The sequence below is a fragment of the Ovis aries genome, chromosome 15 (genome assembly GCF_016772045.2).
Source record: "Ovis aries strain OAR_USU_Benz2616 breed Rambouillet chromosome 15, ARS-UI_Ramb_v3.0, whole genome shotgun sequence".
Taxonomy (NCBI): domain Eukaryota; kingdom Metazoa; phylum Chordata; class Mammalia; order Artiodactyla; family Bovidae; genus Ovis; species Ovis aries.
In genome coordinates this window covers 7,131,346-7,156,722 of record NC_056068.1, presented here as the reverse complement: position 1 = coordinate 7,156,722, position 25,377 = coordinate 7,131,346, and the positions used below count along the sequence as shown (strand labels likewise).

At 39.2% G+C, this 25,377-nt stretch overlaps 1 protein-coding gene across 1 annotated transcript in view; it reads right to left on the bottom strand.

Moving 5' to 3' along the window:
• TRPC6 (transient receptor potential cation channel subfamily C member 6) overlaps positions 1–25,377 on the bottom strand; it is a 159,331-nt gene that overhangs the window by 8,610 nt on the left and 125,344 nt on the right. Inside the window, exons 5-10 of the mRNA XM_015100877.3 lie at positions 24,478–24,694; positions 14,609–14,842; positions 9,350–9,614; positions 7,736–7,931; positions 6,746–6,949; positions 4,953–5,027 (exon numbers count right to left, since the gene is read on the bottom strand). Coding sequence (XP_014956363.2) covers positions 4,953–5,027; positions 6,746–6,949; positions 7,736–7,931; positions 9,350–9,614; positions 14,609–14,842; positions 24,478–24,694 — 1,191 coding nt within the window. The remainder of the gene's footprint in view (positions 1–4,952; positions 5,028–6,745; positions 6,950–7,735; positions 7,932–9,349; positions 9,615–14,608; positions 14,843–24,477; positions 24,695–25,377) is intronic.

Sequence of the window (25,377 nt, the reverse complement as noted above, 5' to 3'; positions counted from 1 at the left end):
CAAGCATTGAAGGGCCTGAGGCTGGGATCAAAGCAATGAACTGAAAAGTATAGGCAATATGATCAGTCGGCAGTGGGTGCTGACAGGTGGGAGTGAAGCCACGTGGCACAGTGCTTGTAAAAACTCTTACTTTGGGATCAGGTAGATGTGGATTTGAATTCTGGCTCTGGCACATGTCTGAAATGGGACTTTGAGCAATTCATTTCACCTTTGTCAGGTTTCTCATGTATAAAGTAAGGAAAATAATACTACCTACATCCCTAGAGCTAATGTGAGGATTAAAGATATAAGTGGTGTAGAATATGTAGCTTGACATACAGTTGATATTGTACAAATGTCAACAACTATTATTAGTATATGGAAGGATAAATATCTACTTTGTGGCTTTAGACCTGTTTCATGGTTAGTTTGGATCTGTTTTTTTTTTTTTTTCTTTTTCTGGAGGTACTTCACTGAATATTGGTTTTCACTTATGTTTCCATGACTAAAGCATTCAGGCAGTGAAATATTCAATGATTCCCACACCCAGATGAGCATTAGAATCTCTTAAGGACTTAATAAAATACACATTTCCAGGTTCTATGGCCAGAGATTTTAACTTGATAGCTCTAGAGCAGAGGATGGTAATTTGCACAAATTTGTCTGGCAAAATGACCCTGGTGATTGTAATTGGAACTGTTTCATCGTAACTATTTCATCAGATGACTAAAAAGACAGCCTTGGACCTAATTGAACACTAAAGGACATAGTTCTTGTATATGTAACTGATGAAAAAAATCTGCACATCTCATTCAATATAGTGCAGAATGGACCCCAAATGCTAAGATAACGTCTTTATGCTCCACACTGGCCTATTGTCTAGGTCACGTGAAACCTGCTCTGAAACTGACACTTGAAGGTGATCTGTTCTAGAGCTGGAACAGAGCAGGCATTCAAGAAGCTATTTGGCATTTTTAGGTTTACATATATAATATGTACAGCAGAGACTGAATGCATGCTGTTCTTTCAGATTCTGTGTCTGAAAAGTTAATGTTAGAGACCACCAAAGTGAGTGACAGAATTAAAAGTGATGACTAAAGATAATGAATGTTACTTTGTTTCAAAAAGTATTGTTTTATGGCTCATCTGACTGATTTCTATAGTTTACGTGGAGCAGATATGCAGGAAGAAGATGTGAAGGAATGTTCATGAGACCTAACCAGTTTAACCTTCAAGGAATCAGAAAGAAGACCCGAGTGAAATAGAAACTGTTAGGTAGATAGAACAGGGAAAAGGAGTCCAAAATGGCAGTGGCTACAGACAAGGAAGGGAAAAGCCCACGAAAATGAAACAAAAGAAGGTCCAAGGACCAGAGTGAGGACCTCAGGTAAAACAAACAACACTCCTGGCTGGCCCAATTTACAAAGGACAGGCCCAGGGAGAGATAAACATATAAATAGAAGAGCCAAAGTTAGCTCTCTCTCTCCCGCACGCGCTGGGGCACTCTTTTCCTTGTGTCTTTAGATCAACGTGCCCTCACGCCTCAAAGATGGATTTTCCTGCTATCTTCTATATAAAATAGTGCTGTAGCACTGAGCTGTAACACTGATTTGTCTGAGAGCTGTAACATGGTCCATTTGAGACCTGAGAGCTATAACACGGTCTATCCAAGACCTGAGAGCTGTGACACGCCGAGGGGGCTTTAATGTCTGTCACTCCAAATCTTTGTTGTGACGAGACAAAGAATTGAACAACATACGCTCGCGTGACAAAACTAAACCATGAAAAAGTGAGCAAAAGCTACACAAAATGAGTAAGGGAAAACACACCATGAGAGTTCTTCTTAGTACATAACAGTGTCAGATATGTTCCAGTAGGAGTTCACCTCAGCAACAAGAGGCAAAAATAAATGGAACTACAAATGGTTCCTTATAAAGCATTTTCTCGGGAATATAGTTCATGTATCATGCAAAAGCACACTATGTGAAATGTGCCTACTTTTGTTCATCATAAGCTTACATGACAAGGGGAAATAGACACCTGTGTTGGTTTGGTCCTCTGGGAATCAAATGCCAAGACAGCATCAGAAATATGAAATGTGTTCAGAATCCTGCCTCCGAAAGATAATGGGAAGTGTGAGCAGATGGCAGAAAAAGCTTCCAGACCATGAGGCTTGGCTCACTTGTGAAAGAGGGGGAGGTAGGAAGATCGATAAAGTTGGGCATAGAGTGCTCCAGGATCGGTCCTGTGCTGGCAAGAAATGCCTAGGACCCAAAAAGCATGACCGTGTTGGGAAAGTTTGAGGGTACCCCAAAGAGGCTGCAGCAGGAGGCTGCCAGCTGACCAAGTTCCCCGAAGCAGGTTCTCTTTCTTGAAAGAAGATATGAGGCATACATCTCCATGGTTGCCAAAATAAACAGACACTCTAGAAGGTTCCTTGGGGGCCTCCCCTGGTGGCTTGGAAGGTAAAGAATCTGCCTGCAATGCAGGTGACCTGGGTTCCATCTATGGGTTGGGCAGATTCCTTGGAGAAGGGCATGGCAACCCACCCCAGCATTCTTGCCTAGAGAATCCCCATGGACAGAGAAGCCTGGCGGGCTTCAGTAAACAGGGATGCACAGAGTTGAACACACTGAAGCAACTTAGCACGCACACACCAGAAGGTTCAGCTGACACTGAAATCAACATTTTATTGATCCACCACTAGGGTCAGACACCAGAGGCTTTGTTTTGATCTTAAAGAGTATTTTAATCTGGGGTTGAAATATACACTACTGGAAAGCATTAAGTAATCCAAGCCATGTTAAAAGGATATAAAGTGTATTTTTCAGGTGATTTAAACAAATTTTAATTTTCTACATTTTTGGAGAAACTACAGAGAAAATAAAATTATTTCATTTAAAAGGTACTACAGATTCTATCTGCCTGGAGAATTCCATGGACATAGACTGCAGGGTTACAGTCCATGGGATCACAGAGTCAGAGACAACTGAGTGACTAACACACACACGTAGCTCCTGCTGCTGCTGCTAAGTCGCTTTAGTCATCTCCAACTCTGTATGACCCCATGGACGGCAGCCCTCCAGGCCCTTCTGTCCCTGGGATTCTCCAGGCAAGAGTACTGAAGTGGGTTGCCATTTCCTTCTCCAGTGCATGAAAGTGAAAAGTGAAAGTGAAGTTGCTCAATGGTGTCTGATGCGATCCCATGGACTGTGTAGCCTACCAGGCTCCACTGTCCATGAGATTTTCCAGGCAAGAATATTGGAGTGGGTTGCCATTTCCTTCTCCAACACACACATAGATTCTATCATAAAGGGAAAAAAGCATTTTGATCCTCCTTAATTTTTTATACTTGTTCAATGATTTATTGTTATCATTCAGTCATCATATTTTCAGTATAAGCAATTTCTTACTGCAAAGTTATAAAATCCAACTTGAAGTGAAAGTATTATTTGCTCAGTCGTGTCCACCTCTTTGCGACCCCATGGACTGTAGCCCACCAGGCTCCTCTTATCAATGGAATTCTCCAGGCAAGAATACTGGTCTATGTAGTCATTCCCTTTTTCAGGAGTTCTTCCCGACTTGGACAAATCTGGGTCTCCTGCATTGCAGGCAGATTCTTTACCATCTAAGCCACCAGGGAAGCCCCAAATCCAACTTACACTGACCTATTTTTTTGAAAAGTTTTATTGAGTTAATTATAACCAAAGGACGAAAGCTGCTTCTCTGTAATTAGTACCTACTAGTGTTTGTGATTTATAAAGCTTCAACTGAATCCTCCCAACGATTTTGTGTGATGGGTTGTACAACTTGATTGATCCTATTTTGTCGATGAGGAAATTAAGGTTCCGAGAAGTTAAATGAATTGCTAAAGTGGCAGAGATGAGATGAGATCTCAGTATTCTGACTACTTAGTTCAATGCTCTCACTATATCAATATTATATCAATACTTAAGAGTATTCCTATTTTGTTAGCGGAGGTAACACACTTGGCTTAAAAACAAAACAAAATCGCAGCCCTCTTTGGCATTTGTGTTGCATGCAGTGGCCCTGGAATAGAGCTCTGGCTAATGAGATACAGTAACAGATGTTGGGAGGCACTTCTGAGGGTGGTGACCGATTCCTCTGGTGCGCAACTTTTCCTCTGCCCCCTTGCTTCTTCATGCCTGAATAGTGGGTATGATGTCTGGAGGTAAAGGTGTCATCTTGTATATGACTACGATAAAAATATCCAGGGGAATCGCAGAGACCCTGTACTGCCAGCTCTGGAGAGTTAAATGAGAGGGGAGAAGACAACTGGCTTGCTTAAATCACCATGTTTATTATTATTATTATATGCAACTGAATGCACGTCCCACCTAATACATTGCTCTTTTCCTAATTGGTTCACTCATAATTTCCTTCTGCCTTGTGCCCCTACTATGTGCCTGCTGCCAGAATGAATCAAAAGTCCTCATCATGAGGGATTCTGCCACTCCAATTTAGGCAGCTGATGTCGCTCTCGGGTACACTGCTCATTATAAACTGTACTGACTGGAGCAGCCGCTGAATTCTCAGGGAGCCTCTTTTGACAACCTCTCGATTACTGACAAATAATGCAGCTCTGCTAGGTGTGCATAATCGCCACCTGAGCTGTGGAGAATTATATTAATTATATCTCCATTGGGTCCCTGACAATTTCCTCTATTATTTTAATTTTTCCTTCTTTACATCACAATTCTACATTTTATCACCCAAAGTACTCCAAATATATGTTTAATATCTGCCTTAAACAGCCATGTAATTCTTTTTGCTGATGCACTGGACACAGGCTTGCTTTAACTTCTCAATAGCAGATTCTTTGAGCACTGCCAAATTGTTAACTCTTTAATGTGTCTACTGTTTCTTAAAATTGCTTCTGAATATTTGTCCTTCTCTCTGAGAAGATAAGCCAGATCATAAGTGTGGCTCCATATTTTCAAATGTGATCTTACCTGTTTTCTGTCAAGTGATAATTTTGAAAGGTCTTCATGACTTCCCAAAATTCCAAATTTCTTTCCTTCATTTCTCTTTTAACAATAGAGAGTAAAATGAATACAGTCATTAATTATACATTGAGAACTGTAAGATGAATTTCACTCTTCCTTCATCCCATATTCTAAAAGCCATCTGGTCTAATTTTCCAGCAAGTTTCTTTGAGAGGAACATATTCTTACTAGGGTCTTTCCTTTGGTGAATACTCGGACATTTCGTTTGGACACTGAATTGTCTGGGGTTGCAGTTCTAACCCCATGTTACTAAGAGCGACATGCTTAGTAACATGGAGTAAGGTGAGGGAAATTTTTACTATTCAACCGACTGAGTTCTATAAGTTATACATCTGGGAGAGCACCAAAGATCATATATTTTTTTCCAAAATTCCTGTCCAAAATAATCGTCATACATTTAAAGAAAGCTTAAGAATTCTCAAAGCACTTTCACATATTTATTTGATTTGATTTTCATGGCATAGATATAACTGTAATTCCCATATTACAGGTGAGGAAATTGGAGCTCAGGGAGCTTAACTTGAGAATCCCAAGTAGTAAGATGCAAACCCAGAAGGAATTAAAATATTTCCTTTTTATTCAATAATAGAACCTTATAATTGCAAGGGACCTTTATGATCATTTGGCTCAGTTGCCCACCCAGTGTAGAAAATCTATAAAATCCTAATACTGGTCATCTAGCACTTATTGATTACTTAAAATGATAAGGAACTGACTGTTTCATAAGAAAGCCCACCATTCTGTTGGACAGATCTTGATAATTTTTTTTTTTTTACATAAAGCTAAAATTGAACTATTAGCAACTTTTGCCCATGGCCTCTTTTCCTATATTTGAAGAAAAAAATAAACAAATGTGTTTCCTCATTAAAATTTGGAATTGTAAAAACTATTCATTGTATTCCCCTTCAGTCTTCCTTCTAGAAGCAGCTGACTGCATCACTTATTTATGACATCATATCGAAACCTGTCTGCCTCCTGGCCCTCCTCTGGTGGCATCTAGTCTGTGCTCCTCCTGGATACAGAATTCTGTCCCCTCGAATTCCTGGCAGAGAATAACCTCCCCAGTGCCATGCAGTCCACATAGCGTTCCACATGCTCCACGCATTCCTTAACCCTCTGTGATGGTTCTACTCCTTCATCAGGCACTAGACAGATCACTTCCATGGATTCTTAAGATGGCCCTGCTTCATGAGATTACAGTTCCCAATTAGTACCCTTAGATTGATCTTTGTTGATGTAATGCCAAGCCTCATCTCCCATATTACATGTGAGCAATTGATTTCTGAAGTTCTCTGTGTAGAACTTAAGAGTCTGTCAGTGTCCTCGAAGTCATAATCAGCTAGCTGTATAAGTTGAAGGTGAAAAAAAAAATTGAAGCTGCATAAGCTGAGGTATATAACTACACCCAGCTGTATAAATTGAAGGCAAAGGGAGGGACATGTAGCTACAACAGCGAAAATGCACCCAGAATAGCTCTCCCTTTTAATACCCACTCTGGAAAATGTGACACATTATTGTAGCTACATTTCATGGATTTTTCTTATATTTTTTAGTAAAAAATGTTCAGTGTGCTCCTAATAAACAGACAAAAGCCAAAGGACTGTTCTGAGCTAATTGACTACATTTGGGAATGGATGGGCCTGTCATCACAAACTGCTTCTTTATAAAGGGATGTGGTATCATGCTTATCATGGTTTTAGTGTTTAAAAACATAATTTCAAATTATTAAGTCAAATCACCTTGTTCATTTCTGCATCCTCCTGGAAACCTTTTTTATGGCCCTGGAACAATTCAGAAATCCATTTTTTAAGCCTCAATAAGAGATAAAACAGGGACTTTGGACTTGGCACCAGGTTGAAGGGAACAGGAAGAGTTCTTCCCTCCTCAAAGTAAGAAAACCAAAGTTTGGCCCTTGCAAATTTCCATTCCACATCAGCATCATCCTATACAAATAAATATGACAGTTCAGCAAGGAAATGCATAAACAGAATTACTGGGATGCTTCTGACATTGTGTGGCTAGATGGAAGTAATGTTACCTACAACAATCTCAGACCCAAAACACCACCCCAAGATATTCTCAAAAATGTTAAAGTACTATTCACACACTCTTAGGAAAGAAAATTTAGGAAAATTTACTTAAAGATTTATCATTCTTACAGATCTCAAAACTTGCATGTATTTATAAATACACTGAAAGTTATAAAGCTATTTTCCTATATTCTGGAAAACACTATGAAAAATTATTCACCCTTATATTTTGCAACAGATCACTGCTTTGACGAATTTGGGACATACACCAAGATTCTTGGAATAAAAATCACTCTAAATTTGAGAAAAAGTCAATTTTGAACATCACTCAAAGCAAGATTTGGAGAATAGTGGAATTCATAAGCAATAATTTTTAAATGAAATATAAATTCATGCTGATATAGTGTCTCTAAGAATTTATAAATAATAATACTAAATCATACAACATTTCTCATCCTTATTCTTTACTATCCTACCACATCCATAGATGTTGTGCTTGGAAGCAAAGGATTAACATTTTCTGATTACTACATACAAAGAATATAAAAAATATAAATTTTTTATAAAATATATAAAGAAGTATATAAAAAGGTAAAGAACAGATAGAAAGTAGTCTATAGTATCATCACCATTGCTGAACTGATCCCTGGAATAGTTAAAACATATACCACATATTATACAAATATATAGAGATTATACCTCAATTTCCTGGAATGAACTGTTGATCATTGCAATTAACATGTTTAGCAAAACAATGACCATCGTAACATTATAGACTCCATAAAGAACATAACCGATGTTTTCAATGAATTTGTGATTATAGTTGATGACCACTGATTTCACTTCAGAAAGTCCGAATATAGCCCAAAACAGTGTTTTAAAACTCTCTTCCACTCTAGGTAAAAAGAAGGAAATAAAGGAGATGATAAAGCATACAAATGAATGACAATGATACCATAATAAAAGCAAGCTGATTTAATGTCTGAAAATTATTAGATACTCATGAGAAAATTCTTCACTTCCCTGAGCCTCAGTTTTCTTTTTTGTAAAATGGGTATAATAACTATTTCCAGGATTGTTGCAAGGATAAGGGAATATTTTACATATGAAGCACACAACTCACTATCTGGCACATAATAAGTGCTCAATAAATGCTAACATAACTTCAAACCACAGACATTAACACTTAAATAATCCATAGTTTTGGTAAAGAAAATATTAAGTGTATTAATAAAAATAATGTAATATGTAATTTGTAATTTATATATGTAATGTAATAATGTAATTTATAGTCCTTTTGTGTTTTCTGCTCATCTACACTTCTGATATCCAATAAATAGATAATGTTATGTGTCTTAAGGTGTCTTAAGGAAAATATGACAATATAAACATAGTGTTACTAAAATCACTGACATGTCTTAGGAATTTCAATTCATTAGGCATAATTATTAACCAAAATGAAGCTCCTCTGCTTAGGTCAGTTGGTTCAATTTCTCTGATAAACTGAACTTTACAGGAATATGAGTAATAGCTTATGCTTCAATCAGTACTTCTCATTGTAACATTTTTTGGTTGTTCTTCAGTTGCTCGGTCATGTCTGACTCTTTGTGACCCCATGGACTGCAGCGTGCCAGGCTTCCCTGTCCTTCACCGTCTCCCAGAGTTTGCTCAAACTCATGTTCATTGAGTCAGTGATGCCATCAGTCTTTCCTAGCATCAAGGTCTTTTCCAGTGAGTCGGTCTTCACATCAGGTGGCCAAAGTATACATGAATACCTAGTATTTGAGTAATGTATTCCAAACATACTTTATAAAAGACATGTATCCGTGGTGAACATAAGTTAAAACCCTTGTTACTGCTGGTAACTCAGATTGATTTTGGAAGCAGCCATTCTCGTAGGGCCCCAGGAGTCTGAACTGAGCAGGACACCACAGTGAGGAGCACAGATGCTAGGGTCAGTGGACAAGAGACTATGTCCTGGCTTTTCTACATACTAGCAGCTATGAGATGCTCAGCATGTCATTTAACTTCCCCGAGCTTCAGTTCCTTTTTGTGTGAAACAGAAATAATAAGATGATGTGTGTGAGGTAGCTCCTGGCCCTAAAACTGTTAACTATCATTACTTACTATTAGAAAGATTGGCTACATTGTTGAGTTCTTATAACACATTTAAAACTTTTCTCATAATGCTAAAGAGTAACTGGAAATAGTACCTTTACTAAAACATTATTTATCCCACTGTTGCAATATGAACACTATTAGGCTAAAGTTTCATTGACAATCATCATGATTAAAAGAACCAAAAACACCTACGTTGTGAAGGCTTCGTTTTGCTTTGCACCAATGTAGTAGGAATAGAGGTTGAACATTCCAATCATAAAGGCCACAAACACCATGATGAATATGACCATGAACTTGAAGATATCTTTTACTGTTCTTCCAAGTGATATCTGCAGAGGTCCAAAGCTTTCATTTGCTGGTAAAATGTAGGCTATTCTGGAGAAACTTAAAACTACAGCAATTGCATAAAGACCTTCAGATATAATTTGAGGATCAGAGGGGTCCCACTTTATCCTGGCTAGGAGAAAGGAAAGACAAAAGTTATGGTGAGTTTATTTACATTTTTTATTTCAGACTTTCCTGGTAGCTCAGATGGTAAAGAATCTTGTCTGCATTGCAGGAGACCTGAGTTTGATCCCTGGGTCAGGAAGATCTCCTGGAGAAGGAAACTTTTTACTTAGGTAAAGAAAATGCGCTGGTCATAGCCAACACCCTCATACAACAACACAAGAAAAGACTCTACACATGGACATCACCAGATGGTCAACACTGAAATCAGATTGATTATATTCTTTGCAGCCAAAGATGGAGAAGCTCTATACAGTCAGCAAAAAGAAGACCGGGAGTTGACTGTGGCTCAGATCATGAATTCCTTATTGCCAAATTCAGACTTAAATTGAAGAAAGTAGGGAAAACAGCTAGACCATTCAGGTATGACCTAAATCAAATCCCTTATGATTATACAGTGGAAGTGAGAAATAGATTTAAGGGCCTAGATCTGATAGAGTGCCTGATGAACTATGGAATTAGGTTCGTGACACTGTACAGGAGACAGGGATCAAGACCATCCCCATGGAAAAGAAATGCAAAAAAGCAAAATGGCTGTCTGGGAAGGCCTTACAAATAGCTGTGAAAAGAAAAGAAGCGAAAAGCAAAGGAGAAACGGAAAGATATAAGCATCTGAATGCAGACTTCCAAAGAATAGCAAGAAGAGATAAAGCCTTCAGCGATCAATGCAAAGAAAGAGAGGAAAACAACAGAATGGGAAAGACTAGAGATCTCTTCAAGAAAATTAGAGATACCAAGGGAACATTTCATGCAAAGATGGGCTCAATAAAGGACAGAAATGGTATGGACCTAACAGAGCAGAAGATATTAAGAAGAGGTGGCCAGAATAAACAGAAGAACAGTACAAAAAAGATCTTCATGACCCAGATAATCATGATGATGTGATCACTAATCTAGAGCCAGACATCCTGGAATGTGAAGTCAAGTGGGCCTTAGAAAGCATCACTACGAACCAAGCTAGTGGAGGTGATGGAATTCCAGTGGAGCTATTTCAAATCCTGAAAGATGATGCTGTGAAAGTGCTCCACTCAATATGCCAGCAAGTTTGGAAAACTCAGTGGCCACAGGACTGGAAAAGGTCCGTTTTCATTCCAATCCCAAAGAAAGGCAATGCCAAAGAATGCTCAAACTATGCACAATTGCACTCATCTCACATGCTAGTAAAGTAATGCTCAAAATTCTCCAAGCAAGCCTTCAACAATATGTGAACTGTGAGCTTCCAGATGTTCAAGCTGGTTTTAGAAAAGGCAGAGGAACCAGAGATCAAATTGCCAACATCCGCTGGATCACGGAAAAAGCAAGAGAGTTCCAGAAAAATACCTATTTCTGCTTTATTGACTATGCCAAAGCCTTTGACTGTGTGGATCACAATAAACTGTGGAAAATTCTGAGAGAGATGGGAATACCAGACCACCTGACCTGCCTCTTGAGAAATCTATATGCAGCTCAGGAAGCAACAGTTAGAACTGGACATGGAACAACAGACTGGTTCCAAATAGGAAAAGGAGTACATCAAGGCTGTATATTGTCACCCTGCTTATTGAACTTCTATGCAGAGTACCTCATGAGAAATGCTGGACTGGAAGAAACACAAGCTGGAATCAAGATTGCCGGGAGAAATATCAGTAACCTCAGATATGCAGATGACACCACCCTTATGGCAGAAAGTGAAGAGGAACTAAAAACCTCTTGATGAAAGTGAAAGAGGAGAGTGAAAAAGTTGGCTTAAAGCTCAACATTCAGAAAACGAAGATCATGGCATCCAGTGCCATATCTTCATGGGAAATAGATGGGGAAACAGTGGAAACAGTGTCAGACTTTTATTTTTTTGGGCTCCAAAATCACCGCAGATGGTGATTGCAGCCATGAAATTAAAAGACGCTTACTCCTTGGAAGAAAAGTTATGACCAATCTAGATAGCATATTCAAAAGCAGAGACATTACTTTGCCGACTAAGGTCCGTCTAGTCAAGGCTATGGTTTTTCCAGTGGTCGTGTATGGATGTGAGAATTGGACTGTGAAGAAGGTTGAGCGCTGAAGAATTGATGCTTTTGAACTGTGGTGTTGGAGAAGACTCTTGAGAGTCCCTTGGACTGCAAGGAGATCCAACCAGTCCCTTCTGAAGGAGATTAGCCCCGGGATTTCTTTGGAAGGAATGATGCTAAAGCTGAAACTCCAGTACTTTGGCCACCTCATGTGAAGAGTTGACTCATTGGAAAAGACTCTGATGCTGGGAGGGATTGGGGGCAGGAGGAGAAGGGGACGACAGAGGATGAGATGGCTGGATGGTATCACTGACTTGATGGATGTGAGTCTGAGTGAACTCTGGGAATTGGTAATGGACAGGGAAGCCTGGCGTGCTTCAATTCATGGGGTCGCAAAGAGTTGGACACAACTGAGCAACTGAACTGAACTGTACTTCTTTTCTAGGATAGAAACATAATTACATTAGCAATTCAGTTCCTAATGGAACCTCTTTAAGTGTCAGGTATATTTGAGCTTCTGTATTTACAAAGAAAATTACCCCCTGGTTTGCTGGCATTTTTCCGTAATAGTATAGCTTAATGGTTGAGAGTATAAACCATGAACTTGGCTTATGTAACCACTCCAATATTCTTGCCTAGAGAATTCCACGGACAGGAGAGTGGTGGGTTGTAGTCTGTAGGGTCGCTGAGAGTTGGACACTATTCAAGCGACTTACCACACATTCCTGCATGCATCTATCTATCTAAAATCAACTAGAAGAACTATTACAAATTATTTATCTTATTGTTTTATTTTCTCATCTTTGAAAATGACATACTGTTTATATCGTATCATCCGTTGTGAGAATTTAGTAAGTCAACATACATTCACTCTTTAGAAAGTGCTTGGCACTAGCTAAATAGTAGCACTTACTATTTAATCTTAAACTATAATAAAAGAAAATAAGGCCCTAGTAAATGATATCATTATTTAGTCTTAAACTATAATTACACTATAAAGTAATTTGGGGCCTGTGCAGTACTTGTAGTTATTTAAACTTACTAAGGTAATTTATATTGGTCATTCAAGTCTATTTTTATCATATAATGTAGTAATTATTCATTTATGAATTTTTCTGACATTATTACATCAGAACATCAAAAATCTAATTAAGAAGCCATTAGGAAGAAAAATGCAAAGCAGTGTGTAACAGAGAAGAAAAATACAATTATAAATTTGTATTTGCTTATTTGCTGTGAAGTAGAATTAGGAACAATAAAGTAATAAAAGCAGTTTCTTTTTATATAGCATCTTGAATATAAGTATAGTATATAAATAGTTTGACTTGTAAAATTCCATATATTAAAAATTTTCTTATAAAATAATGGCTATATTCCCTGTGCTGTACAATATATCCTTGTATAAAAGCCCTACATATGCTCTAAAATTTGTTAAGTATTAAAATATTAAAGAGAAATAATAAAAATGAAATCCCTATGTGATACAGCCAATAAAACTCAGAGAGATATAAACCGTATGTTAACTGACATCAGAGGAGGACTTGAAGTAAGTAGTCAAAGAGAATCTGTTTTTCTCACCCTAGGTTTCTAAGCAATAACTGAACCTAATTCTGTTCCTTAGTCACTATCCTCCTGGGGAGGTAGAGTGACTTATCTGATTGCTAAACTGGGGTGGAATCTGAGCATACTGGACTTAGCTCTGCCCTCTTTATCTTGGGAATTTCCTTCTGATCTTCCATGGAGGACTCTCACATGATCAGATACCATAACCCCCTTTGGGTATGACTGCCCTGTCCATGGCTGCCTGGAAATTGGAGGATACATCTGCCTAAGCCTGGGGTTCAGTATTGCTGAGCCAGTTGACTAATAAACTCAGAATTTTATCATCCATGCTAAACTTTGTCAGTATTAAAGGTGATGATTTGACCTAATGTTGGCTCTTTGTTTTATTTCTCATCTAGTTCAAAGGCTTCCCTAATGGCTCAGCAGGTGGGTTCTATCCCTGGGTCAGAAAGATCCACTGGAGGAGGAAATGGCAACCTACTCCAACATTCTTGCCTGAAAAATCCCATGACAGAGGGCCTGGTGGGCTACAATCCAATGGGTTGCAAAGAGTTGGACACGACTGAGCGACTAAGCACAGCATAGCACTAGTTCAAAGTCTGGGTGAGAAAAAGGGGTGCTGTTTATTGGGAGCCTTCGATGATTCACTTGCTTTCAAATAGTTTATATGGCTTAAATAGAAATGGTACTTAAATGTGTACTATTTTTAATAAACAAGAAGACAAAAATAAATCCACAACATAATACAAGCATTCTCAATGAAGTTTGGTGGTTAGCCAATTAATCCCAGAGATAAGGGGAGATGATTCTTGTTATTGAGAGGTTTTCTGCCAGAAGAAACATCAGGAAAGAAGTAGAAAGCATAATAAAAGATATAGATAATCTGAAGAAGCTGGAAACTGACCAATAATTTTATGAGAACTGAATAACAACCAAACTGCTACTGATGTGTTCCTTTTTTTTCTTTCATCATTTTAATTTAGCTAAAAAATTTAAATAAATTTTTATTAAAGTACAGTTGAATCACAATGCTGTGTTAGTTCCTGCTATATAGCAACGAGAATCAGTTATATGTATACCCAGTCTGTTTTAGATTCTTTTCCCATGTAGGTCATTACAGAGTACTGAGTAGAGTTCCCTGTGCTATACAGTAGGTACTTATTAGTTATCTATTTTATATATAGTAGTATGTATATGTCAATTCCAATCTCTCTCTTGTGTTTATCCCTCCCCTCCCTTCCCTCTTGGTGACCATAGGCTTGTTTTCTACATCTGTGACTCTATTTCTGTTTTAAATAGGCTCATTTGTACCATTTTTTTTTAAGATCCTGCATACAAATGATGTCATATAAATTCTGCATTTTATAAACATATTGACTGAGTACTGTAAACTCACCCAAATTGTAGTATTTCACATTGTCTCCCAGTGTGACTTTTGTTAAATCCTTTAAAGTATCATTTGCATCAATGATGCTCTGTGCTTTGGAAGCATGCCAAAATGCCATGAATCTTGCAATGAATGATGCTGCAAAGATTGCCAGCATTCCAAAATCAAGCATATTCCACAACTCAAACAAGTACTCCTTGGGGCCTTGAGTCCAAATTTCTTTACATTCAGCCCATATCATGCCTGTATGGGAAAGAGGTTAAAATAGGGGTTAAAATCCAATTTCATTCCAGCCTTAGTTTTCAACAAAACAAATTTAAAAGGTCTCAGGCTGACATTCAAAACCCTTCAAAATATGACCTCATTTTGCCCATTCAGCCATAATTATCCTGTCCCTACAAATCCTATAGTCCAAAAATATCAGTGCATTATCATAAAGCAATTTGACAAAGTTCATTAAGGGTATTCAAACAGCAAACATGACTTGATCCATTAATTCTGTACATAAGATATTCATTATAAGATTCTCTATAATAAAAAAATATGTAAAGACACTGATACTAACATTCTCAAACTAGAAGTAACCATGGGACTTTCACCAATAGACTATTTCACCAATAGACTATCATATTTCATATGATATTTTAATTACCATGGAATAGTGGCCACAAGAATGTGCCCCACAGGCCTCCAAATACAGGAATTCAACTGGCCATGGGCCAATGCTGCAGCACTCTGAAGACTATAGACACTTTTGCCCTAAGGCAATGCTTCCCATGGGCTGCTCCTCACCACTGATTGAGGGCACCCCTTCTTGGGAGTCATGGGACTCCAATGGCTGACCTCGGCTCAAGGATCTCTTGACAGACTTTTCAAACTTTCTTTAGACAGAACGGAGATCTAGAGTGCTTCTGTCCTACCTTCCTTCCCTCTCTCCTGCCCTCAACATCAACCTTGCATCGCAGTCTTAGAGCCCTTTCAGGTTTCTTCAGCTCCCTCCCATTTCTCTCACATAGAATTTCCCTTAATAAAATTGTTGCATGTTAAATTCTGTCTTTGCATATGCTTCTTGGAGGACCTAGACTAATACACAATGGGAAATGTTTATGTCGTAAACATTCTAGCATGCCAAGTAAACATTTTATATATTCTATGATATTATGTTTAAAACAGCATAGTAAAAGACTAGACAGAATTACAGGAGCATAGTAGTAGCAGTAGTTTCTTCATGGCAGAATTATTAATAATGTTGCACATCCACTCTAAAACTTAGTGTATTACTTAGGAGCACAGGTTTTGGAATCAGACACCACGGCATCATTGATGCAATGAACATAAACTTAGGCAAACTCTGAGAGATGGTGAGGGACAGGGAGGCCTGGCGTGCTGCAGTCCATGGAGTCACAAAGAGTCGGACACGGCTGGGTGCCTGAACAGTCACAGTCCTCCATTTGTTAGCTGTGCAATATTTGGTAACTTACTGAAACTTTCTAAAACTCAGCTTGCAAAATGGGGATGATAGTAGTTCGTACCTGCTTCATAGGATGGTTATGAGACTGAAATAACATATGAAAAATGCATAGCACAGTGTCTGGCACTTGAAAACATAATTAATACTTATTGAGAATTTACTATTTGAGATTTTCTATGTCTGGCATATATTTTCTTTCTTTATTAAAAAGAAGTAACTTTACCCCTAAGCCATGCCTACGGGGCAACCCAAGATGGGCGAGTCATGGTAGAGAGGCCTGACAGAATGTGGTCCACTGGAGAAGGGAATGACAAGCCACTTCAGTATTCTTGCCTTGAGAACCCCATGAACAGTATGAAAAGGCAAAATGATAGGATACCAAAAGAGGAACTCCCCAGGTCATTAGGTGCCCAATATGCTACTGGAGATAGGTGGAGAAATAACTCCAGAAAGAATGTAGGGATGGAGCCAAAGCAAAAACAATACCCAGTTGTGGATGTGACTGGTGATAGAAGTAAGATCTGATGCTGTAAAGAGCAATATTTCATAGGAACCTGGAATGTCAGGTCCATGAATCAAGGCAAATTGGAAGTGGTCAAACAAGAGATGGCAAGGGTGAACGTCGACATTCTAGGAATCAGCGAACTAAAATGGACTGGAATGGGTGAATTTAACTCAGATGACCATTATATCTATGACTGCGGGCAGGAATCCCTCAGAAGAAATGGAGTAGCCATCATGGTCAACAAAAGAGTTCGAAATGCAGTACTTGGATGCAATCTCAAAAAAGACAGAATGATCTCTGTTCCTCTCCAAGGCAAACCATTCAATATCACAGTTATCCAAGTCTATGCCCCAACCAGTAATGCTGAGGAAACTGAAGTTGAATGGTTTTATGAAGACCTACAAGATCTTTTAGAACTAACACCCAAAAAGATGTCCTTTTCATCATTGGGGACTGGAATGCAAAAGTAGGAAGTCAAGAAACACCTGGAGTAACAGGCAAATTTGGCCTTGGAATGTGGAATGAAGCAGAGCAAAGACTAATAGAGTTTTGCTAAGAAAATGCACTGGCCATAGCAAACACCCTCTTCCAACAACACAAGAGAAGACTCTACACATGGACATCACCAGATGGTCAGCACCAAAATCAGATTGATTATATTCTTTGCAGCCAAAGATGGAGAAGCTCTACATAGTCAACAAAAACAAGACCAGGAGCTGACTGTGGCTTAGATCATGAACTCCTTATTGCCAAATTCAGACTTAAATTGCAGAAAGTAGGGAAAACCGCTAGACCATTCAGGTATGACCTAAATCAAATCCCTTATGATTATACAGTGGAAGTGAGAAATAGATTTAAGGGTCTAGATCTGTTAGACAGAGTACCTGATGAACTATGGACTGAGGTTCGTGACATTGTACAGGAGACAGGGATCAAGACCATCCCCATGGAAAAGAAATGCAAAAAAGCAAAATGGCTGTCTGGGAAGGCCCTACAAATAGCTGTGAAAAGAAGAGAGGTGAAAAGCAAAGGAGAAAAGCAAAGATATAAGCATCTGAATGCAGAGTTCCAAAGAATAGCAAGAAGAGATAAGAAAGCTTTCTTCAGCGATCAATGCAAAGAAATAGAGGAAAAGAACAGAATGGGAAAGACTAGGGATCTCTTCAAGAAAATTAGAGATACCAAGGGAACATTTCATGCAAAGATGGGCTCGATAAAAGACAGAAATGGTATGGACCTAACAGAAGCAGAAGATATTAAGAAGAGGTGGCAAGAATAAACAGAAGAACAGTACAAAAAAGATCTTCATGACCCAGATAATCATGATGATGTGATCACTAATCTAGAGCCAGACATCTTGGAATGTGAAGTCAAGTGGGCCTTAGAAAGCATCACTACGAACAAAGGTAGTGGAAGTGATGGAATTCCAGTTGAGCTGTTTCAAATCCTGAAAGATGATGCTGTGAAAGTGCTGCACTCAATATGCCAGCAAGTTTGGAAAACTCAGCGGTGGCCACAGGACTGGAACAGGTCAGTTTTTATTCCACTCCCAAAGAAAGTCAATGCCAAAGAATGCTCAAACTACCGCACAATTGCACTCATCTCACATGCTAGTAAAGTAATGGTCAAAATTCTCCAAGCCAGACTTCAGCAATATATGAACCGTGAACTCCCTGATGTTCAAGCTGGTTTTAGAAAAGGCAGAGGAACCAGAGATCAAATTGCCAACATCCACTGGATCATGGAAAAAGCAAGAGAGTTCCAGAAACACATTTATTTCTGCTTTATTGACTATGCCAAAGCCTTTGACTGTGTGGATCACAATAAACTGTGGAAAATTCTGAGAGAAATGGGAATACCAGACCACCTGACCTGCCTCTTGAGAAATCTGTATGCAGGTCAGGAAGCAACAGTTCGAAATGGACATGGAAAAATAGACTGGTTCCAAATAGGAAAAGGAGTATGTTAAGGCTGTATATTGTCACCCTGCTTATTTAACTTCTATGCAGAGTACATCATGAGAAATGCTAGACTGGAAGAAACACAAGCTGGAATCAAGATTGCCGGGAGAAATATCAATAACCTCAGATATACAGATGACACCACCATTATGGCAGAAAGTGGAGAGGAGCTAAAAAGCCTCTTGATGAAAGTGAAATAGGAGAGTGAAAAAAGTTGGCTTAAAGCTCAACATTCAGAAAACGAAGATCATGGCATCTGGTCCCATCACTTCATGGGAAATAGGTGGGAAACAGTAGAAACAGTGTCAGACTTTATTTTTTTGGGCTCCAAAATCACTGCATATGGTGATTGCAGCCATGAAATTAAAAGACGCTTACTCCTTGGAAGAAAAGTTATGACCAACCTAGACAGCATATTCAAAAGCAGAGACATTACTTTGCTGACTAAGGTCCATCTAGTCAAGGCTATGGTTTTTCCAGTGGTCATGTATGGATGTGAGAGTTGGAGTGTGAAGAAGGCTGAGCACCGAAGAATTGATGCTTTTGAACTGTGGCTGTTGGAGAAGACTCTTGAGAGTCGCTTGGACTGCAAGGAGATCCAACCAGTCCATTCTGAAGGAGATCAACCCTGGGATTTCTTTGGAAGGAATGATGCTGAAGCTGAAACTCCAATACTTTGGCCACCTCATGCGAAGAGTTGACTCATTGGAAAAGACTCTGATGCTGGGAGGGATTGGGGGCAGGAGGAGAAGGGGACGACCCAGGATGAGATGGCTGGATTGCATCACGGACTCGATGGACGTGAGTCTGAGTGAACTCTGGGAGTTGGTGATGGACAGGGAGGCCTGGCATGCTGCGATTCATGGGGTCGCAAAGAGTTGGACACGACTGAGCAACTGAACTACTTACCCTATTATCTTTAAGGTATCCTAATCTCTGATGTCCTGTCTCCTTCAGCCATCTGGAGAAACACAACCTAAACACCAACAATTCCTCAAAGTCTACTTCCACCAAGAAGTCTCTAGGGTCCCCTAGTTGAAATTAATCTTCCACCCTCTCTGTCACTAATCACCTTCCCCAAATCCCCATATTTGTCATGAACTTGTTTCACAGAACCTATGTGAATGATTGTGAAGCCCTGTAGGGGTTTTAAAAAGGCATGCTCTGTCCTTCCAACAGCTTGTGCATGCATGCTAAGTCACTTCAGTTGTATCTGACTCTTTTCGACCTCATAGACTGTACCCTGCCAGGCTCCTCTCTCCACAGTATTCTCCAGGTAAGAATACTGAAGTGGGTTGCCATGCCCTTCTCCAGGGGATTGTCCTCAACCCAGGAATCGAACCTGTGTCTCCCGTGTCTCCTGAATTGGCAGGCAGGTTCTTTACTCCTAACACCACCTGGGAATCAATCCCCTTCCAACAGCTTAACTGTACTTTTCTAAAAATCAGCATTCAATGTATCACACAACTTACTTATTTTGAAATTATTCCAAATATAGAGAAGGCTGGGATTGAATTCATGTATACTTCAGTGGATCAAATTTATTAATAAAATAGGAAACACTGCATGTGTCCACTCATGCACACACACATGCACAGGTGCACACACATAAACTATGAGCAGGAGTGAAAAAATCTGAGGGCAGTCTTTGTGTGGATGTTTTCCCTGGGTTCCCACCAGCTTCCTCAACAGGAAACAAGGGTAGTTTAGAGCAGCTGAAAGACGGATTACTGGGGGTTTTAAATTCGTATAGTCTAGTTGTTTTCAAAGCTTTTCTCCTTCTTCCCAATTCTCCTCCATCTTCTCTCTCTTTAAGGGGTACATTTCTTGGTAAAAATGATATCTTCCCAAAGCTTATAAAAGATAAAACAGATACAGCAAACCATTCTGTTTGAAGGAAGAATTTCCATGTTATGTTTTCTGGGACCCCCAGGCGTTGCGAAGCATAGTTTGAAATCCTCCATCTAGTCCAGTTTCTCCACAAGCAGAGAACTCCTCCACAGGGTGGAGCCTCTGCTTTAATAGGTCCTGAATTACCCCTACTGAAGACTGTCCATCGCATTGTTGAGTTTGCAGGAAGTATCCCTTCACTGTGAACCTGTCAGTACTAATTCTGCCCTCAAGAGAATGAATCTGCTCTCTCCACCTTTAAATTCCTTAAAATTTTTTTAAAAAGCAAAAACACCCGTGCATTCATTAAATTTATTCTTCTAAAGAAGAGGTGGGTTTCCCATGAAGTGAATGAAATTTAAACTCTAGGATGCCTTATTTGCCCAGGATCCTCCAAAGTCTCTGTTTTGTCTTCTTTTTCTCTAAATGGGGCCCTCCAAAAAACTAAATTTCAGGCTTCACAATCCCTAGGTCCCACCCTACCTCCCACCCTCCGGAGTAAGTTTCTCCAGTCCCAACAGGGGCTTTTCTGTGGAGAAGCCACTCACTTTTCTGATGGCTTTCCACTTGGAATGCTCCCTATTTTGCCAATTGCCTGCAGCTGTGGTCTAGACAGAGTGTGGCTCAGGGACGTAATTACAGCCCTTGCCTGCAGTCCTTCCCTCCTGTTGAAGAGTCAATCCTGCATTGCATTTCCTTCCTCCACGCTCACACTGGACATTAGGCTAAAACTGCTGCTTAAGACCTTTTCCTGTGAAGTGTCATCGAGCACATGTCCCCCTCCCTGTGTTCCTGCTACCCTTCTCATTTCTCTTGTTTTGAGCTCGCCATTCCGTCTTGTCAAGATCTCCTGAAATGCAGATTCCATCATTCAGCTTTTCAACTTTTCACTAAAAATTATATCAATTTGCTTTCTGTGACCAATAATGTCAGTCTTTTCCTTCAAACCAGCTAGCATCAGACCTAAGTAGGCCACTTAATGATTATTTTCAGAAGGTACACAACTTTCAAGAAAATTCAAGAAGAAAAATAAATATCAGTGTTAGAAACTGAACCAGGAGTCGAACACATGCTACAAAGTACCAGTTGTCCATTCTGAGTTGTTCATTGTTTTCCCTTTAAATGAACACTGAGATCATCTCCAAATCTCAAATATAATGGTTATTGGCCCAGTTGTTCCGAGGAAAATGCTTTTATTCATAAAATTAAAAGTTAACATTCTTGGTTTAGGTTTCCAGGTGAAAAAAGAAAAACTTTTAATGCTTATATTAAAATATTAGCATGAGGAGAGTAAATTGTGTTTGATAAAGAATAAGATGAACATGGATGCACATGTATATATGGCTGAGTCCTTTTACCGTTTACCTGAAACTATCACAACCTTGTTAACTAGCTATGCCCCAATACAAAATAGAAAGTTTAAAATAAGAAAAAGAATAAAATGAACATTCATTATATCTAATCCCCTTACATAAAGTTAAATGCTTTCAAAGTTTAACCTTGAATGAAAGAGTCGTATCTTGATTAATATCTTTTCAGTAGGAAATACCACTTCCATATAAAACATAAGAACTCTTAATGAAGAGTTTAATAATAATCATAGCCATTTGAAATTTATTAGACATTTCCAATGTGCCAAGTACTATATTATGTATGTTACACATACTAACATGCACAAAATATGATGGCATATAGGCATTTAGCTTAAGATAAAGGCAATGTCCAAATGATCATTCTTATTTTAAATCAGATATTCAAAGTGAGATATTTCTTAGAGCTTTATAGCATAAGACAAACCAATTAAATTAGAAAAGAAAAAGTGGACAATCAAACTCTTCTTTATCAAAGGTTTACCTTAGTAATGCAATTCACATGTTAAGACACTGTATTTCTCCTTGGAACATAACCAGGAAATGAAGTGATTCAGAAGTTTTGAATAACTCTCAATGCTGTTTATTACCTCATATGCATTTAAAATGCTCATAAGGTAATATGTATAGTGCTTCATAACATTTCAATTGATTATCCTATCAGCCCCAGAATAAGGAAGCCAAGATGATATCCCTTGCCACCGAAGTGACATAAAACCGACTACAGATGCTTCTCCAGATCACCAGGGGAGAACCAAGCTTACGGACTGCCAACGGTTTTGGATAAAGATTCATTGAGCTCTCTTCTTACATCCTTCTCCACATATCTACGCTGCAGGACTTCCTGCACAGTTGGGCCCTTATGGAGACAGCTGAAACTTTGTCCACAGCCTGGCTTCTCTCTGGGGTTGCATTTCCTATTACTTCATAGACATCGTCACCTGGAAATTCCATGGCACTTCAAAGTCAATCTCAAGCAAAATTCCTCACCAGCTTTTCATTCTCCCAGTCTCAATCCTTATCTTCCCTCTGTATTCTTCCTCTTAGAGACTTGCAGTCAGCACCTTAACCCAAGGCAGAATCCACAGCTCTCCCTTTCCACGTGCAATACATTACCAGGTTTTTTGAAGAGTATCTTTTACAAAGCTCTCAAGTCCTTTCCTCACTCCCCGACTTCTGGCCCCACATTCCACACATGGATCACTTCAGTTGTCTCTCAGCCTCCCGACCCGCCTCCTCAAAGCCACCCTCTATCTCACAGCCAACTGTGTTTTATAAAAGGTGAGGAATCACAGCACCAATAGCTGAAAATCAGCCTCTGACCATGTCTCCACCCCTCTCTCCCATCACTCACATACGTAAATGAGCCTGTGTTGTAGCTGAGCCTAACACATGACTTGGCAAATGAGGTGCCAAGTGTGGACCTAGTTCCACATCTTTGCCTTCAGTATTTTGATTCATGCCTCATAGTGTCCTTCAGTTCAGTTCAGTCACTCAGTCGTGTCTGACTCTTTGCGACCCCATGAACCGCAGCATGCCAGGCCTCCTTGTCCATCACCACCTCCCGGAGTCCACCCAAACTCATGTCCATTGAGTCAGTGATGCCATCCAACCATCTCATCCTCTGTCATCCCCTTCTCCTCCTGCCCTCAATCTTTCGAAGCATCAGGGTCTTTTCAAATGAGTCAGCTCTCCTCATCAGGTGGCCAAAGTACTGGAGTTTCAGCCTCAACATCAGTCCTTCCTTACCTCCCCATAAACAGTAGCATTAACATGCCCTTATCTTCAAAGTCTCAGATTGAATGTACTGTCTAGGGAGACCTTCTCTGCCCCTTCCACATCCCACCCACTCAGATTTAGGTGCCCAATCTGTGCATGTTCATAACCCTCTAATAGCTCCTCAGTAATATTATTTGCCACATAGTTTTCTTTATTGATTTACTTGTTGACCTGCCTGCCCCCTTCCAGCAGACTTAACTTCCTTGACTATAAGGACTACATTTTATTCACATTATTATCATCAGTAGGTAATAGCTACTGAGTCTATTCATTTATAAATATCCAACTGAAATATCTTTTATTTTCATTATATTTAATGTCAGGCAATATGGATGACTAATTATAAAGACAGCCTAGTAATTGAGACTGCATGCTCTCTGTTTCACTTTCCATCTGGGAGACCTAAACCCATAGTGTAGATGTTATTATTATATGATAGATTAGACCACTAAGGCACAAAGACAGTGTGTAATGTGATGGATGTAAAATGATCTGAACAGTTCTTAGTACATAACAAATGTTCAATAGATGTGAGTGGCTAGGACCTTCTGTTCCTATTAAATTGTAACATAAAATCATACTGTTATTTTTAAGCTTGAAGTCACAGCTGTCCCAAAATATGAACGGCAGTTTTTCATCACTGGCAAGGTTTGATTCATACTATCCTGTTCATTTTCTTCCTGGGTTTTTCTTGGAAATCTAAAAAGCTTGTGGCATGTGAGAGAACTGTGGTACTGAAAATGAACCCTAGATAACTTCACTTTAAAAACACAAAATCATGTTGTGCAGAGCATTGTATTATGCTGCATACATTTATATAACTGACATGTGAGAGAACAGGTGTCATTCAGTCCTATTGCTATGGCTGCAAAAATAAATGATGAGAGAAAGTCAGTCTTTACCTATTACCCAGGAAATAATGAGCATCTCCATCCATGAGAAGCAGGATGTTTTCATCCTGAACAGCTGTTTTGCATGATCTGTGCTGGTTTCATTAGGAAGGATTTTGGTGCCTTCGAATCTGTCAGCTGCATTCATGACTAGCAGTCCCAGAAAAATGGTGAAGGAGGCAGCATGTGCCACAAACTTCATGAATGGTCCACGCATTATCTTCCCCATCTGCCACAAAACACACCAAAAGAATGTTGAGTGCATTTTGCAAAACACACATGTCTATACACAAGAACAAACATCTGTGCAGTCCAATGTTCTTCTAAGATAATTATGTACGTTTATAACTGATAATAGAAAAATAATACTTTATGCTAATATAAAATTTTGTCTCATTGCTCATCTACATATGCTGATATTTGGGATTGATAGTTAAATAAATTCACTTCTATAAAATAATGTTTACGTTCTTAAAATATATGTGACACTGACAAAATACTTTATTAGTATAATAACAAGGGCAGAGCAGAGTATCACAATTATTCATGAAAAACAAACTAATTTAGTGGGCATGAAGTACTGAAGAAGCAGCAATGAAAATATTAAACTGAATCTACTTTGCCATGTATATACCCTTGGTTGATATTTGCCTTCTGGGCTTTCCAGGTGGCATTAGTGGTAAAGAATCTGCCTACCAATGCAGGAGACACAGGAGACGTGGGTTCAACCTCTGGGTCAGGAAGATGCCCTGGAGAAAGAAATGGCAACCCACTCCAGTATTCTTGCCTGGAGAATCCCATGGACAGAGGGACAGAGGAGCCTGGCAGGCTACGGCCAATAAGATCACAAAGAGTCAGACACAACTGAAGTGACTGAGCACTAGCACTGTCCGCATATGTATTTCAATGATG